Consider the following 18,344-nt stretch of genomic DNA (forward strand, 5'->3'; position numbering starts at 1 on the left):
AATCATAGTAAATGTAATCGCTGTTATTGGACGAAGTATTCGCGTAAAATTTCATTTTATGTCGAAGCTAAACTCAATTGTATGTACCGTGATGTATAAAATTAATGATATTATGCGCCATTTGACGGAGCAAAAAAAGATCATCTCGTTACGCACTATGACCTGGTTTCGCCCTATAGCGATTAATTTCATTTGTGCCAACGACAAAGGCGATTTCGTGGAAGAGTATGAAAGCGACGGAGAGCAAACGACGATTTTTTCGCTCTCGGGAGAGTTGCTCGAGTATTAACGTGAACAGAATGACGCAATGAACATAAAGAGAGGCAATGGGATTTCGTAAGAAACGGACGATCTCGCGATCTCTTCTAATGTGATCTCCTTTATTTCGAGCCCTCATCCGCTTTTCTCACCATATTCTAATCGTTGCGCAACGTGAGAAGCGTTACCGATTTCAGAAGATTTCAGATAACATAGAAACGCGCGACGCACAGAAACGTGGAATTAGTAGTCCGTAACGGTTATAGTTATCCTATTCTAAGTAACATAATGACAAGCGCGGCGACACGCCTTCTGACACGCGAAATTCGTTTCTGCAGATCCTTATCGCATGACTATAGGAGACAATTAAAATGGATTACTTTCGGTATTTAGCGCTCGTATTTTATTATTATTTACTTGACAACATTAAAGGTCAAATTTCGTGGTATAGAACATTTATTTATTATATGATAATGTAATATAGTTTTTGTTATTGAAAACAACACTCATATTGTACGTATAAATGCAGATAACACTGTATAATTAATTTATATAGAGTACAGATTACAATTTAATTTAAGATGTTTTTGCAGTAAAATGGTTTTTTCCAACATTTCAACTTGTAAACTTACATGTAACGAAAAATATACGCTGATGTTCAAGTACTTTTACAGCACTTTATCGATTTTGATAAATATGCGTTTTTATCTTTAAAAAATAGCAGACTAATATGTTAATTGGACTTACTAAATTAGACTTACATGTTAATTTTTACATTAAAACAAATATTTCATAATCGTGAAATAAAACTGGTCAATTGGCGAATTACTCACCAGAGCACCTAATGAGAAGTAACCTCACGCGAGATGAATCGCCGGCTTACGCAATGAGCAAAAGTCAAAGGTGATTTAATTACCGGCGACCTTATTTGTTGCAACGTTAAACTTTGTACAGGAGACATTATTGTTTTTAGCGAAGCAATAGAAACTACTATTCATTCAATGTGTATTTGCTTTTATTACTTAAATTGATAATTTTAATAAATAATGGACCATGCCCCGAAATTAATCTCACTGACTGCGAAAGAGTGAAATATGGAATAAATATAATTACAGACAGAACGAGAGAAAGAAGAAATAATACAATGAAAAGAGAAATAATACAAAATAAGCGCTAATGGTGTTGGCTTTATTCATGCGTCACTGCGCTGAAATAATTCGCGATATTACTCGACCTGTTCCTCTATGTTGCTAAATTAATTTACATCGTTGCCGCGAGTAATTACGAAAAGCCATATTTACCCAACGCAACATATAGCAACGAACATATTTACGGTATACCGAATTTCTCATATCCGCAAAAATTATTATATCCCAAAAACGCGTGACATATATTGCAGTTTTTCACCTATGTCACGGCGATCTTCGTTAGCGCGATCCACTGCGTATAAAGTGTCACAAACGAGCGCGGGATTGACAGATCAACAGACGTGGTGAGAAGGCCTTAATTGGTTCATGTAATTTCGCACGTATATCTACGTTCCGCGTTTGCACGAATGCATCGTTCGCTCGCGGTCGTGCCCCGTGATCCGAATGAGTATATATACGTATGTGCATGCGTGTGTTCTGCCTTGCGAAAGGACGCGGGAGAAAATCGCCGATAGTTTCCGACAGACCGAAGGGTCGCCGAAATTGGTTTAATTGACCAGATTGGGCTCAGCCAGTACGTCCGATCGTGCGTCGCGGTGCTTGACCCGGGTCGAATTCAATGAAAATGCCTTCATTAATTTTTATGTGGGATGCCTAAAGTATACACGAACTCGAGGGAAGTTCCATCCCTGCCAAAGTCTCCACCCGCGCGATTGGAGATAATCCGTTGCGACACTTCCGGGGAGTGCGTAAATGTGAGTGCTCTGCTAGATTCAGTTGGGCCAGACATCGAGGGTCAAGTTTGCTTTCCTTGACTCAGCGATTTAACAAATAGATCGTCCCCAATAAAGAGACGTCGAAACATCACTGATAATAAATATCGTTCTAGATTGATCAATGTTAAATCTTCAAAGTCTTATTTGTGCGAAAATTACAAATTTGTTTTATCAGTGGCAATATCTTGCCTGGACCAACGTAAATAATTTGAATTTCGGGGAAGAAACTTTTTTATTTAAAAATAGGAAATGTAATTACGTAATATACTTGCGTAATTGTTTCGATTGCATTCTATTCTGTTTAAAACTGTGTTGTAAACGATCGTTAATCATTGTAAAACTAACCTTTCTCATAATATCTTATATTTTTTTTGTTACAGGTGAGTTAAAGTCCCAGTCTTTGCCAAGAGGTTTTCCACCGCAGATAATAGTACAGCAGATTGACGATGAAGGTAAAATCTAGTTAATCAGTCTGCGAAGTTAATTAGTCGCTAATATCAATTTTACAATCAAGCGTGCTACCAGGTCGTTTCCTGGGAATGTTAATTACAAGCGCGATTGTTCCCCGAGAAATAACGCCGCTGCGTACGTCGGCGATCGTGGAAAGATCGGAAGCATTCAATATGCCGGCGCGATTCAATGCGTATTTACGATTGTTCGCTGCTTCAAACGGCAGTATCTTGCGGTGTTTCGCATCGATTAAGAGCGGAAAAATTGAACGCTAATACGATCCGGCGAATCTATTGAAATTAACATAAAGGAATATTGGAATCGATTTATTAATTAATTTTCTCATTTATTAGTGGAAATGCAGCAGCAAGAACCGCTTAATTTTTCATGTGTAATTAATCGACTTACAATAGTCATTAATTTCATTCGCGCTGCGAATTAATTCAACGCAATTTAGAGCAATGAAATAAATTTAGAGCATGAAATAAAATCAAAATCTAATAACCTCCAATAGTAGTAACCTTTGAGAATTCGAGCCGTTTTGCACATTGTCCGTGAACGCAACACCGCTTTACGCAACAAAACTATTGAAATTCGTGCATTGTGCAAACTGCACTGTCAATTGCAGTCCGTGAAAAATCGCTAATTTTTCTATTTGCTGCCGCGCCTCCCGAGGTCGACTCGGTCTGTGGCGCGATCGTTAAAAGGCCATGACATTTTTTTTATTCTCTCGATATAATTTACCAGTCACCTTTGTTTTTATCGACGATATAACCGAGTGACCCTTATTTCTCGGTCCGTCGATTGGCAAACGCATTCGTCTCGCAGGGAGACATAATCTACCCGCGCGTTGGGGCACCCCGTGCGCGTTAATTATTCAAATTGCCGCATATGCGGCCGCCACTCATGGACACAGCTTGTTTGTAGCTTAGGCCGACGAATACCGTGTGCGTTTCCGGTCGTTCCGTGCGTTACGTACGCGCTGACACGCATGAGCCTCGGACATGCAACGAATGCAGCATGCGCTTCTCCGTCTTTGTCTCGTTATCTTCTTTTCAAATGCCATAGGTGCATCTTATCCTTCGGCGCTCGTACGTACGTCATACTCGTATGTCCGTCCGTTCCAGGTCAATTTCCTTCCTCTACGCGAAATTATTCCTTTATTTTCCGTAATTATCTCATAATCTTCTGCTGATCCATGACTTAAAAAATTTAAACTCGACATGTTTAAAGATTTTAGCAAGTATTTTAAGATTTAAAATACTTCAGTTCTATAAAATACTGAAAACTGTTTGTACGAAAGAGAGACAAAGATAATAATTTCTATAAAAATTAATTTAAAAAAGTCTCTGTAAGTGTAGGTTGCAAAAACAATCGATTTTAATACAATGGAAGATACGTTAATCTCTCGATAGAAATTTATCATTGTAATAATTGACGTAAAAATTACTTTTAGCGCTAGTGTCGATACGATACGAATTGTTTCCGATGGCATCCGGTGAGAACGTGTACTTTGTAGTATCAATCACACGTACCGGAACCGGAAGAATATTGTCGGAGACAAAGTAAATCTAGCAGCAGGTGCTCTTCCCTTTCGGCTTCTTTGAGAGTTGTGCCGCTTTCTCGTTGTTGTGTTTTCATTGAACAGTGTCACTTTTTCGTCTTTCCATCAGCATGCAGAGGAAGACTTAACTTCCTGTTTTCTTTCTTCTTCCATTATTCTCCACGGGTTGCATCGAATTCTTTGTTAAACACGTTTCAAGATTGTATCATTATGTCGCTCGACTTTTATCGCCAACAAATTACGTTTAAGAACAGCAAATTGCATTGAAAAGTGTGTACGAATGAAAAGATGCATTAATATATTTTTTATTGACGCTTAAACGACGCATGATCTAATGGGAAATTAGAAAATAGTATTGTATCATTGCCAGAATTTCTTCGACGGTTTTCCTGTACCATACTTAATCTTATTCGTTTAATATTGGACGAAGCAGGTCGCGTAGCCAACTTCCTCGGCGCGTTATGTTTCATGTATAACTTCTGTTTGCACGGGATCAGTTCTTGGCAAGCGGCTCGAGGAAATGCGGGCACAGTTTCATCGATACAAGTTTCAATACCGAACTTTAACTTTGCCCGCTGTTTCTCGATGTTACGCGCTCTGTGTGCCAGCAAATACAGTAACGTACATTTTAGAAATCGTTGGTCATTAAAATTACATCATCACAGCTGTAATGAATTTTAATTAGCAAGTTCGTAACTTCTTGAGATGAAATATTATAAATGCCGTTAAATTTTTTATCGATAGGGGAAATTAATTTTGAAGTCAGCGGCTACCAAATCTACGACGCCGTGACACAGATCACGGAACAGTTTCAGTGCTACTTTAAAAGAGAAAACACGTCTTTCAAATAAGACTTTAATCCGGGTGATTGCCCCATTTGTCTTCTCAGCTAGAACTTATTAGAAGCATTCGGAATGCGCTTTTAGCGCGGCGCGGAAAACTGGATTCAAGGTAAATAAATTTCAAGCAACGGGAACAAACGGCGTAACACAGTGCGTCATGCGAAACCAGAAAATTATCGGGCATGCATGAATACTTCACCTTCGATGTCATTATCACAAAGCGAAGACCTAGCGAGCATTGTTAGCGCGTATTTATGATGCGGCATGGCTAAGAGCCAGGCTAATGCGACAGCATAATGCATCGTTTTGCGTACAGCACATTGTTCGTACGAGTCATCTCCAAGTTGTGTATACGTAACGCGCACATATGTATATCTAGGTCGCCGCGCGCGAATGGGGGATTTTGGAAATGGTTATGCTCCGCCGCTTGCCGTACATATTTCATCGGACAGCCATTAGAGGTGGCCCATGTGCTTGCCGCGGAATTTCCGTCCGCTTCAAGGTCCGCATATCCTCCCGAGGAATTTATCTTCCCGACGATACGGCGCGCGCCAGCTCTCGCGCCCAATAACTATTATTAATCGCGCATACAATAAGAACGCCCTGGAAATATTGATCGATACTTCGCTCCGCTCGCACGATTTTTTCCTCCTCCACTAACAATACTCGTGTGCCACGGTGTACCGATATATCGCGTACATTCCGTTAGAATGTCGTGAGATCTGTGTCGGAGATAAAGAATCGTATCATACGCGAGATAATGTATTTGCTTACAACGAAACCTAAAAATAAGAGCAACATAAATATGTAACGAAGCATTGCAAACAATTTTTCATTGGAGCAATATCATATTTATTCACAATTTTTTGTTTGACTTGTCTTATATATGATTGTTTTATTCATGAAAAGTTTATAGACCGTTGAGAAGCTTAATGCTATCTAAACGATGTTTTTCTCGTTATTAAAATATCAAATGGAGGAAGGTAACTTTGCCGCTGGCAGCTGTTGGCTACGAAAGTCATGTTGGAAGAGAGATCTGCTCGGAAAAGAAGTTTACCTAGGTCAAAGTAATAAGGCGTTTCATTATGACAACGATGGATCGTAAAATTTCTAGAAAGTATTATACTTCGGCAAAAAAAACAACGTTGTTTGAATAATTACATTTCCTCTTTCCTAAAGTATCTTATTCTGTCGCTTTTTTATCAAACGCGATATTGAATATTCATATCCTGTACACATAACAACGTGAAACGCATAGAAACATGTTAGAAATCTCAAATAAGCTAGAAGCCCATTTAGCTTTCTTATCTTCTAAATATTTGCTTACGGTTTATATATAAGCATTTATGATTTAGAAATAAAAGACGAAATTTGTAGCACATAAAACGATATTGTTTAAATATTACGTATAACAATGGGCTTTTTTACAATGATTGAAAAAATCTTATTTATTTATCATCTATCTCATTCATGAACATCATTCATGAACATAGACGTCTTTTTCAACGGTAAAAGTAGCGAATTCCGCATATAAAAAGAGTACTCGACTCTTTTGAAATTCTTTTTCGGACATTTTCTGCGTCCCGTGTCAAACATGTTATATAGCGGGCGTTTCGCAAAACTTTCAAAGTAAGAAGTTCATCGCGCACTTTCCGTGGGAAAGTACAAGTGGTAGTGTCACGATGTAAACATATTTTCGTGTGTGGGCTTCCATTATAGTTAACGCTTGCTGTATTACGACGATAAAGAGATCGGAAAAGCAATCTTCGGAAATTGGAAAAGTTGCGCGAAACGAGAATTCTTTCGTTCCCGACCTCATTTATCAAGGAATATCGCAACGGTTCGAGGAGCAAACTCTGCTCCATTTATGGAACCACCTAATGATCTTCCAGCCTCAAATTACTCAGAAGTTTGTAGACGGATAGATAACTAATATATACGATTCTTTATATCACGCGTTACGCTTAGATCAATCCGGAAACTAATTTTCTAATAGCAATATATATCTCTCTCATTTAGTTTTTTTATTTATCAAAGTATCTTTCGTCTAATCTAACATTTCGATTTTTGGTACTTGCGCGATATTTTGACTTTGATATTTATTGAAGAAGAAACTTCTAACAAAGATTTGATTTCAATTGCAGCAATGTGGATAATATCGAAATGGTGATCATTCTTGGAAACATCTGTTTGTAGCTTTAATATTTAAATAGTGCGAAAGGTGAAGATAAAAGTCATATCGAAACACAAGAAAATGAATGCTGTATGATTTTAAAAATGTCAACTGGATTATGCGCACGTCTATCGTGAAAACGGTATTACATATTCACATAACAGGAGACGATAGCGAGGATTCTTGCTTGAATTGATTTTCCAAGCCTTTCATATATGTATATTCACGGAACAACGGGAGTCCTTGCGATGCTCTCGACGGCGCGGCGCGGCGCGGCGCGGCGCGGCATCCGCAGGCTAAAAATAATTCGTTCTGTAACCGTGGCACTGGTTCGCTCACGTGTTTTGCTGGCGCGTTCGCTTTTACATCGTACGCGAAGAAGCGCGCGGAAAAGAAGCAACAAGAGAAGCACGAGAAAAAAAGCAGCGTAAGTAATAAGGAGAACGTGAAGTCGGTTGGTAGGTAAAGTGCACGCTACGCCGATCCATGCGGGTTCAATGATAAATGACATTCGCTCGTTTAAACCAGAAGTTTAATCGTTTGCATCCTGAAACTCGCATCGTTTTAAAAAAACAAATGTAACATCTCTAGTTTTTAAAACATTGTTTTATGTAACTTAGAATTTAGAAACTGTAAACGAAAAGTACTAAAAAAAGAAGAGGACAGTAAAATGAGATCAAGAATGGGATTGATAAGACATTTGATGCGCAAAAGTGAAAATTGAATATAGAATATCTTATTAAATGCTTGAAAATAAGTTTATATAATTAATTATAATGAAACGCAGAGCACTCTGAGCTATATTATGATTTGCATCATTCATGTATTAATGATCGAATATTCGAAGCATTTATAGTAATAATGAAAATGTAATAACATAATAATAATTATTTCTCTCACTAGTTGTTGAATAAAGTAAACTATTCAGCCTTAACATTATTGCTGAACACAGAATTTTAATAAAATTATATTCTAAAAAACAAAGTTTTTCACGTTGTAGCGCAAAGAAAAAGTTTATTACTATTATGGGAATTGAACACGCAAAGATGTCCGTTCAACGACAGAAACTATCGAGCGCAGGTGCGCTCGCGGTCAAACAGAAAGCGACGATCGGGTAATCGTAATTATATCTCGCACGCAGCTGCCGCACGCATACATGCACACGGGAAATTGCCTGTGTTGAGAGTGGAGAAATTGTCGCGATCGCTATCGGTTCTAGAGATTGGCTAAAGTGGCTCGGTCAAAGGTCAACCTAGCACGGTCAAAACTGGCCGGCACGAAAAAGCCAGGAGAAATTGTGTCAGCTCAAATAAATCAGATTTTCTCCTATACGATGCAAATTGCCCGCTGTCCCTGATGCATTTTAATTGATGTGTCACCGCTTGTACAATGGAGTGCTCGTTCATAAATGCCGAACGGGAACCAAAATACACCGACAATGAGAGCGATGACGCGTTCGTATGTACATTGAGAATATATTACTTTTACTTTATGAAAGTTTATCGTCACGTAATAATGCTCGATGAAATGCGTAAACGTTCTTCAAACATATAACATTTGTTAATTATTCTAGAAATGTTAAAGCATTCGCTGATATCGTACATTACGAAATAACTCTTTTCCATAATTTTAATCTGATTTTCGCTACGTTATCAGTAGCTACAAATGGCAATTTTGCAAACGAGCGTGTCGCATTTTCGTCCTTCGTCTAACGACATTGGTCCGGCTTTCGCCGCCGTTAGCGCATCTCGAAATTCGTTTCGGTGCAAACCGGTTCGACACCGCGCTTCACCACCGCGTCGACTGGCTTACACTTTCGCACGATGCCACCTTCTCGGAGCGTCAGTGAAATTACACCGATCTGACCTATACACGCTGTTTATAGGTGATGTAGGTTTCTCGCTGCGCGAGATCGCACACGAAGGATAGGGAACGATAGAGAAGATGAATTCTAAAGAAACGCATGGCGTATAAATAAATAAATCTGATAAAAGATACGTTGAATTTATATAATGAATTTATATAAATTTATTCATTTATTGAATTTATATAATCTATATATAAATATCAAAGAGTTGTATTATTTTATTATGTTGTTAATTACGTTACGCGTTTTATAGGCTAATAAAAACTGCATCTATTTCGTAATTCCTTTCTAATGTCTAGATGTCTAATTACCTAGATTAGATAATATATAAAAGTTAAATAACATTTACCAATCTTATACTTCTTACACTTTATGTCTAGTGAATATTTTGACGGAAAAATTGCACCGCGCGAAGCATTTGCCGTAATACTTATATATTTCATGAACATTGTATGGGGTTTCCGAACCCCAACTGAGAAAGAGTTCATTCACACACGTGTCAACGAGACTTCGCTTGCTTTTTCTCCGTCGCTTTTCAAAGTTTGTCCTTTTTCTCAATCTGGTGCTATTTATCCTTCTCCCTCTCGCGTTCCAGTATTTCACATTTCTGTCCAGATGACTTGGCACGTGCTCGATTCATGTGCTTCTCGAAATTACGAGCCTTCCTAAACGTCAGTTTAGATCGTACGGTTCCAAGCCTTCTGTTCGTAAAATTATGATATTTGCGCACATTATACCTATATATTCTTTATATCTTAATGTAACATTTAATTAATAATATTATATAATTTTTTAATTGCGCGACACTTCTTAATCATGCAGTAATTACAGCGACAAGTTCTCAACTGCTGACAATAAAAAAATAATTTCAAATGAAAAGACTTAAGTTTGTATGTCTCAAAACAATGTGGAAAGTTCAAGGGCCAATAAACGAGCAAACAAAAGATGTTAAACTAAAAATAAAATAATTTAATAAATTCTAAATATACATGGGACGTTTCGATGTACACCGAAAGTCTTTATCAATCATTAAAAGAAATAAATATAATAAAACTAGTTAAAACCAAAGAACAAAACAGTGAAGGAAATAAAAAAGATAAGAAACGTCGAAAGTAAAAAATAATTTCGTAACTTATTAAACGCACATTTCTTATTTATGAAGAAAAGAATTTTAGAAATCCTATTTTCCGCTTAGAAGAATACTTAACGTAAGGCATATACGACGCATAGATAATTGAGAGATAATTGTTATCTTTTATAACAAGATAGATGAATTCTAAGAACTTATTTCTAGACCTAAAGCTAACAATAATAGTTTTAAAAAACATAAAATATGCAAAATTTATTTAATTATTATTTTACTCCAGAAAAGATCGTCGCGTCAACAAATTTCGATAACTATCATTATCATTTTCATTTTTTACGGAGAGAGTTTTTAAAGATTTTTAAAAATTCTTAAAGATCTAACGAAACAAAAAGTGCTTTTAATTCTGAGGCCAACTGCTCAGACACGTTGGGAATCAGCTGATCCGTTCTGGCGAGAAGACGTATTCGCCTAAACGCGCGACGGCAGCGCCGTGAACGTTGCTGCGAGTGGAGTCGCGCGCGCGCGCGCGCGCGCATACCTACACACTGTCGCGCTCGCGTACCGTGCTGAACCTGCCCATAGCGGCGGCGGCGGTTGCGGCAGTTCAGTTCTGATGTTCCCGCGTGGCGGTACGCGGCGATCCGAAGTGCGCATCCGAACTCGTATTTTCGTTGTCGTTTGACCCACCACCCACGCCGCCCCCTTCGGCCGAAATACTTCGGCTTCGACGCGTAACAGTGCGCGATCGGTGTCACGCTAATGTCGCGCGAGTGATTGAACTTGATCGTCGCGTACGTCGACGACGTCCAGGTGTCCCGGCATCGACGTCGTCCGTTTGATCCTCCTTGATCCCTCTCGACGGCGCGCGGCGCGGCGCTCCGACTTCCGGAGTTGGTGTCCGTGCTACGGATATGCAGGGTATGCCCGAGGGATTTTGTGTGCGCGTATTAAATTCTCGAATGCAAGCGCTTCTGTGTGCGTTTTAAACGCGTGATTTAGCGCCGTTACTCCGCGCTCCGTCAGTTGGAGTAAACAGGTGCATCTTAGCTTTCATCGTCGCCCTGTGTATTTGTAGGTATTGCGTTTTAGCAGCTGAATGAAGTTGAGTGCGGTCCGAGGTCGAGGCAACGGTGTGTATAGAATAAAGGATTAGATAAAAGAACTTACGTTTAACTAGAACTCGTTATCTTATGAATTACATTAGATACATATGCAATCTTATTATATTTTTTGTATTTTATTTCTAATCAATTATTTGTCTCTCAACGCACACACACATCGTTAGTTACGTTTATTAGTTGTCGGTTTTTTAATTAGTAATTTATTTTATTGCATTGATATTGTATATTATACAATATACATTAATGTTACATCTTATTCCTTATTCTTTATACATTGTTGCAATATTTCATCTCAGCTTTTTTTTAAGTTGGTGCAGTTTGGAGTTCCCTTTTATATTGATAGAGCTTTTTTATAATATTTATTATATATTTTATATATTAATCGTTTTTATATTAGATATAACTTAGCGTCTCATTTATTTTAACGCCAATAAAGGCATCATAAATGTTTCGGCATTATTTTAAAGCAGATTGTATTATCGAAAAAGGATTTCTCTAAAATAAATAAGAATCATAAATAAGAAGAGCGCGTATCTTATTGTTCAAATTCTATCACATAGAATTCTATTACGTAGAATTTAAATAATAAGATACGAAATTATTTTTATTGTTATCAGATAATGGAGAAAGAGCCGCAGTTCGTTGTATGATTAAAAACTGTCGTAATAAAAGATTATATAATATTATTGCTTGTACATATTATGTAAGATACAGACAAGAATCTATATATTTATCAAGCACGTATTTAAATATTATAATTTCGCAAACGGAAAGATTGGAGCTGTAAACTGTCTTTAGTAAAGCTCGTAACTAATTATTATTTTATTTTAACTAATGTATATTTCAGTCTCTCTTTTTTCTCATGCCTATCACAATATCTATTTCTCTTTTATCATATATAATAATTTCATTGTGTCTCGGTCTTTCCTGCGAATGTCACTGGAGTTTTAGAGTCACACAGGCACTCTTCCTACGCGAGAAAGAATGGGAGTTCGTAGATAGTCGCGCGCGGAGATTAGGCCGATTAGGTTCCGTTGTGATCGCCGGCTGTCGACCGGCTTGCGCGCGCATTCGTCACGAGAATCGCTCGTTCGCGCTTGTTTACGCACAACCCGCGCCGCAGCTGTTAGTGAAAGAGTAACGATGCACGATGCACTCGACTCGCCGGCTCGCCGCGCCGGGTTCTATGGCGAAGGAGGAGCGATGTAGGTGCTTTATTGCGAATTTTTCCAGGCAACCCTCTCGGCGGGCGTGTCTCTACGGGGTGACCGAAAATAAATCGCCGCTCGTGCGAGCCTTTACGAAATTTAGAGCGTCTACGAATCCGGACGCGGATCGGATTTCCCTCGATATAATTTATCCGCGAACATTTTCGCAAATCACGTTCGCGGACTCGGTCGTATCTCTTCACTCTATAACAAACGTGACACATACGATTTGCGATTCTCTTCTTTCATCCTAAATTGCTTTCCAGTAGTTTTCTTTTTTGTAAGATTATCACGTGCTGGCAATCATGAGAAAGAATATCGCGGAATTGATACGATGGATGTCCTCAATAGGCCAGTAACTATTCGTAGATTAACTCGTAAGATCTCGCGGCGGTTAGGCGCAGTTTAAGCGAGCAATCCCATGCACCGCGAACGAGCGGCTCAACTTTCTTTTCTTTGCTCCGAACCCGATCCTTCAGTTGGTCGTCCGATCGGAACGACTATCTTTTGTGCCCCGGTCTCGTCTTCTGGCGACGCATGAAACCTGTTACTCCATATCACGCGACGTCCCTTCCCGCATCATCCGATGAGAGTGTCAACCCTTTGTGTGTTATTACGCACCGCGATAGGATATAATGTCGTAATAAGAATGATAAGAATTAACGAACTCTCTTAATTAAATCGTCCGTGTTACCGTTCACTTAGCTGGCAGGCTTCGATCCGCTAGAAGTTTGGTTTAAAGTTTTATCAAGAAGATATTTTACACTTTACCCACAAGTTAGAAAAAAAAACAACTTTATCGCGAAACGCGTCATTAAAGAATTAGATGCAATTTTGGAGCAACCTGTATACGGTTGTAGATTTCTGCAGGCTATTCGTGTTAGGTTGCACGCATCGATTGTCACGAATGATGTTCATTGGCAGTCATCGGTATCGATTGACGATTAATGTATTTAAATTACCTTCGTTACATATTCGTTACATATTCGTACATATATTCGTATGTATACATATATATTACGTACGCAAATAATCATTGGCGAATATTGTGGAGTTAGGCAAACATATAGATACAACATTTGCATTATGAGATCTGCCCTCGTGCGACTTCCATATTTGATCCCGTATAATGTTACGCTTAACAATTAGCCATTATTGCCTGAGGGCTTTTATACACCTACGGATAAGTTAGGGTGGACAGCGAAATGAGGCAAGAGTGAAATCTAAGAGAACGAAAATAAGTTTGCGCGGCATCGCTATTACATTACGGCTGTGCAATGTGGTATGAATTACAGATATTAAAGTACCCGTTTTACAGCCGTCGCACACACGCATCACCGTGGAAGACGTAACAATGACTGACCACACCTAAGCGACCCTGACAATGCGCCACTCGACAATACTCCGTCTAGACAATTCTGTCTACGTAAAGTGCACTCCTACTCCTTTCTCCATTATCTAACGCCAGGCTTTTTCTTTACTTCCGCGAGAAGTTTTCCGAAGAAATTTCTCTTCTTGTTGTCTTATAAAATATGCCCCATTTACATTGAAGATAATATATTGCAGGGAATTTAATTGCAAAGAAAATATTTGACGTTTTAATATTTTATTCTACAATTGCGTGTTTCATAACATCTATCTTATTAGTGGACTTTAGCAATTATTTGTTTAACAGATGTCTCTTTTGTACTATTGCGTAGAATATAATTCATAAAAATAAATACAATACATGTGCGTATAATATTTCGCTTCGATTGAATTAAATGTTAATGATAGATTTTTTTATCGCATTTTTAAGAAGATTAATCTAGTCAAAGAGAATTGTTGGCTAACGAGAGCCGATAAGATAAACAGTCTTCCCACGGTTATTCTCGCTATCAGTTACAATACTATTAGCGTTATGATTTGACTGTAGAAAGGTAATACTGTTATAGCGGAAACGTTTCCAAATTTTACGTTTCAACACTTGTCGATAATGACGTGTTTGTTTGAAGAAAAAGGGACGAGTTAATCATCCTTTATTAGGTAAAAAGATATCGCTCTATCACAAACATATGAATGAAACGATAATTTGTCTGTCGTTCAAAACCGTTTTGTACGATATAAGATGGTGATTATGTTGTTACACGTATATCTATCTATAGCATTGTCGTTTTTTTTCGGTGGTCTATCTCTGGGCTTAATGGCAGACTAGCGATTAATCATCGCATCATGTTATTCCACCCAGTGAGCCTTCTAACTCCTTTACGTTGAAACGACCGTTCGTGCGTCGCGACGTGAATGAAAAATTTGACATCTAAAAAATATAGAAAGGATTATCTGAAAAAAAAAAACCATAAATTTAGACTCATATTTACAGAAAATAAGCTGTTTGGTTAACCAGGTCAATCAGAAAAAATAGATCGAAATAAAGACGGCATATCATGAAATACGCGATTAAAGAATATTTTATTATACTCAATATAATTACAGAAAAGTAAATTTTATATTGTTCGAATCATGAAGTGATATATTTTATCGTTGTTCGTTTATTTTATACTTCGTGACACTGATGAATTGTTCTTGAAGAATAATGACATAGAAAACTGTTTTCACGAAAGTTTAGTAAGTTTCGTTATTGATCCGTTAAGTATGAAATCGTTACTCGCCCAGATGAGTCATGATTACGAGTAACGTCATTCTGTTGTTAAACGTCTCGGGAGATTGATTACAGAGTATGTGCCGTTCGCGGAATTGTTTTATACCTCGTTCACTATAGGTGAACACGTTAGTGCAACATACACTTGCATATATTACTGATTAAAGTATGCTTACGCTATGCCATCAGTGGGCCTATTCTGTAACTCTTAACGACAGTTTCGTTATCATTATATTGGCGTTGCGCAGCTTTTTTACCATGTATAATATCTGCGCAACGCAAATATAACGATAACGAAACTGTCGTTAAGAGTTACAGAATAGACCCACAGGACGGCATGAAATATATTTCGAGACAAAACACAAACTTATGATGAGGCGACTCGATATCCAATTGCCGCGGCTTCTTTTATCTTTTTATCAAAATACTGAATTAATTTACAAAATATTAAATTTCTGCAACGCGCTACGTATTCTATAGAGATAACGGTTTGTACACGGAGATAATTTTTTGTTATATTTTACCCTTAAATTCACTACAAACTTGGGACAACTTGGCAACCAAGGAATTTTTAAAATATACAAAAGACATTTTACAAACAACGTGATAAAAATTACCAAGCAGATTGGTAAATTTTGAAAAATTATTGAAATTTCCTAGATATATTTTAGTAAAATTAATCAAACATATTTTATATTTTAATGTAATAGATATTAATATTTTTTATTATGGTAGATATTAATCAGAATAGCTCGCATAAAATTTTTGGTGGTACATGTTGTCCCACAAGTACTATGATTTCAAGGTAAATTTTAAGAGAAAATTCTCTCCGTGTAATAATAATAATCAATCAAATCGTGCGGTATACGTCTGACTAGTTAGAAGCTTCAATATCCCGTTAAAAAAACTAAATACTTGTATATTTTCACGGTATTTTTGTATTATTTTCATTACAAGCTTTGTTTTATTTAACGTGCGGCATTGTTACTCGTTTAATAATCGTGCGACGCGGTTATTCAATTCGATGTACGATAAAAGCAATTAAATCATTGTGCCAGCGCACGTAGCTGCGGAACATGTAAATCGCCATATGCACAAAACTCGCGAATTTATTTCACCGTCGGTGTAATATCACTGGTAATGCCGAGCGCAATTTTTCGTTTGACGTAAAATGCCGCTACGTCGTCGTCATCGTCGTCGTCCTTGTCATCATATAACTCGGGTCAGTTGCTACCCCACACACTCAATAATTAAACAAACGTTTTAAAACGATACGCTTCCACCCACCGGAAGCGAGCGAGCACACATATGTCATGGCATGCCCGAGAGGATCTGCGCCGGTTAACGAAAGTTAATACCCCCGGGGCATTGAATCCTCGTTATAGCGCGATGTCGAATTATCCTATCAGATTGTTCTGCTCCCCGGATTTGGTATCTGCCTTTTTTTTTTTATTACGACCACCCCAATCGACGGAATTATCACGGTCGTTGCGTCTCGTCGTACGCGTCGTCGAAGCCGATTCAGCGAAACATCATCTCCGCTCGGCGTCAGCTTTCCTGCTATCGCGTCGGGATGAATTTATTTGACGGCGCTCTTATTGACAGCCACATGAAACGGTCGACGCCACGAAGTGTAACGTGAATCCTATATCAGGGGGGTCGGCCGGTCGGTTTCTTACTATCGCACATTTCTGCACCTGGCACATAACGTTTCCCTGGCCTTAATTTGCCTTCCGCTCTTTCTCTTCTTCCCTGAAAAAAAAAAAAAAGACAAGATAGTCAGTTAACGTTTTCATGATAATTTCGTTTTGTTAAAATTAATAATAAATAGTAACAGATAAGTCATCGTCATGCTTTGTTCTCTTTTTTGTCAGTGATATATATATCTAAAATAAAACTTGTAAATTGTGGACACGTTTCTGCAGTAAATCTTTCGTTTTTCACGTCCCTTAATTTTTTTATGTAATAACTAATACCAATCCATCCTTTTTGTTAGTTTTACGATCGTTCCTTTTGATATTCGGTCACCGACTCCGTCGGTTGTTGGTAGAGACAGCAGGTGCGAATCTCTTAACGATAGAATTCGAGTCACGTTTCAGCAGGTGCGGGAGAGACTTTTAATGATGCGCAACTCGTTCATATTTCACTCGAGGACTGGATAAGGGACCTTATCAACAGTTCCGAAATTACTTTTGATAAAAGATCACGCCCTGGGATAGCGAAACGGTTCGGTTCGAAGTTTGGTAACGTTGAAAAGCGGACGAGATAAGTCGCGCGTTGGAGAGCTATTTCCTCTTTTCGCAGTGCGTTCACGTGGCACCAGATAACAACGAGCGAAGCCGGACGTCGCGCTCGTTGCTTATGTCGCTTTGACTTAATTGCCGAGAGCGTCGCCTTTAGTCAGCGAAATTCACCAGTTCCGGCAATCGCGCGTGAGAAATTTACGCACTCTCGGCGGGTGGTAGAAACCGGGAGACGGAAAATTTATTAAGTGAAAGTTGTAAACTAGGTCCCCGCATCTTGATCGCGTATATCCGATTACATTCCCTTTACTGCTTCCCTTGTGAATTTTCGCAACACAACGGTGCTTGATAAAAGAGAACAGGAAAACTTCAATCATCTCGGTTGGTTTTGAAAGATTGGAATTTTTACTTCGAAAGGGCTGAGCGGTATCACGCATTTTTGTTCGCTGTCCCGCTGGTTATAATGGGATATCACTGTCTTTCAGTCTCCCGACTGCACTGCGGCATCTATTTCAGTTTGGCGACTGTAGGAACGAATTCTTTTGTCAGCGAGGTGGCGTCCCTCGGACTGCACGTACCGTATATTAAAATTAACTCCGCGTAAAACACAATCCCTCGTGGCATGCCCCATTCAGAGCGGCGCAGCAGCATTTTTGTGCATGTAAGAAAGATCTCGAGTCCCTGGCGCGAGTGCGTGTGTCGGCGAGCCGACAGAATGGTGTCCGGCGCCGCTTCGGGATCCTTGGACACGGACTTACACGATTCAAGTTATACTGGCAGGAGGTAAGTTTTTGAGTTCTTAAAATTATATAATGGCAAACGTTCTCCACGCGGCTCGACGCGTCTCTCTTCACAAAGCATTCGTGATAAGGTGAGAGTAAAGCAGTATGTTATATTCTTTTACATGACAAAAAACGTCAATCAACTGAAGATTACTGTTAAGTAAATTACCTTGAATTCAGAGATCAA

The 18,344-nt window shown here is 38.6% G+C and overlaps 1 protein-coding gene across 6 annotated transcripts in view; it reads left to right on the forward strand.

The window, feature by feature from the left end:
* Positions 1-18,344, forward strand: part of Raskol (Ras GTPase-activating protein raskol) — a 219,324-nt gene that overhangs the window by 83,279 nt on the left and 117,701 nt on the right. For 3 of the 6 annotated variants that reach the window (XM_071708394.1, XM_071708397.1, XM_071708398.1), the window contains one exon: positions 2,563-2,634. The exons of 1 other annotated variant lie outside the window; for it this stretch is intronic. In XM_071708394.1, the coding sequence (XP_071564495.1) occupies positions 2,563-2,634 (72 nt within the window). Of the gene's footprint in view, positions 1-2,562; positions 2,635-10,769; positions 11,237-17,992; positions 18,159-18,344 lie in introns of those variants that run through there. 2 more of the 6 variants (XM_071708400.1, XM_071708401.1) reach the window with 2 other exon arrangements.

The sequence above is a fragment of the Temnothorax nylanderi genome, unplaced genomic scaffold (assembly GCF_030848795.1).
Source record: "Temnothorax nylanderi isolate EJ_2023f unplaced genomic scaffold, tnyl_v1.0 TNYL_tig0067_pilon, whole genome shotgun sequence".
Lineage (NCBI taxonomy): Eukaryota > Metazoa > Arthropoda > Insecta > Hymenoptera > Formicidae > Temnothorax > Temnothorax nylanderi.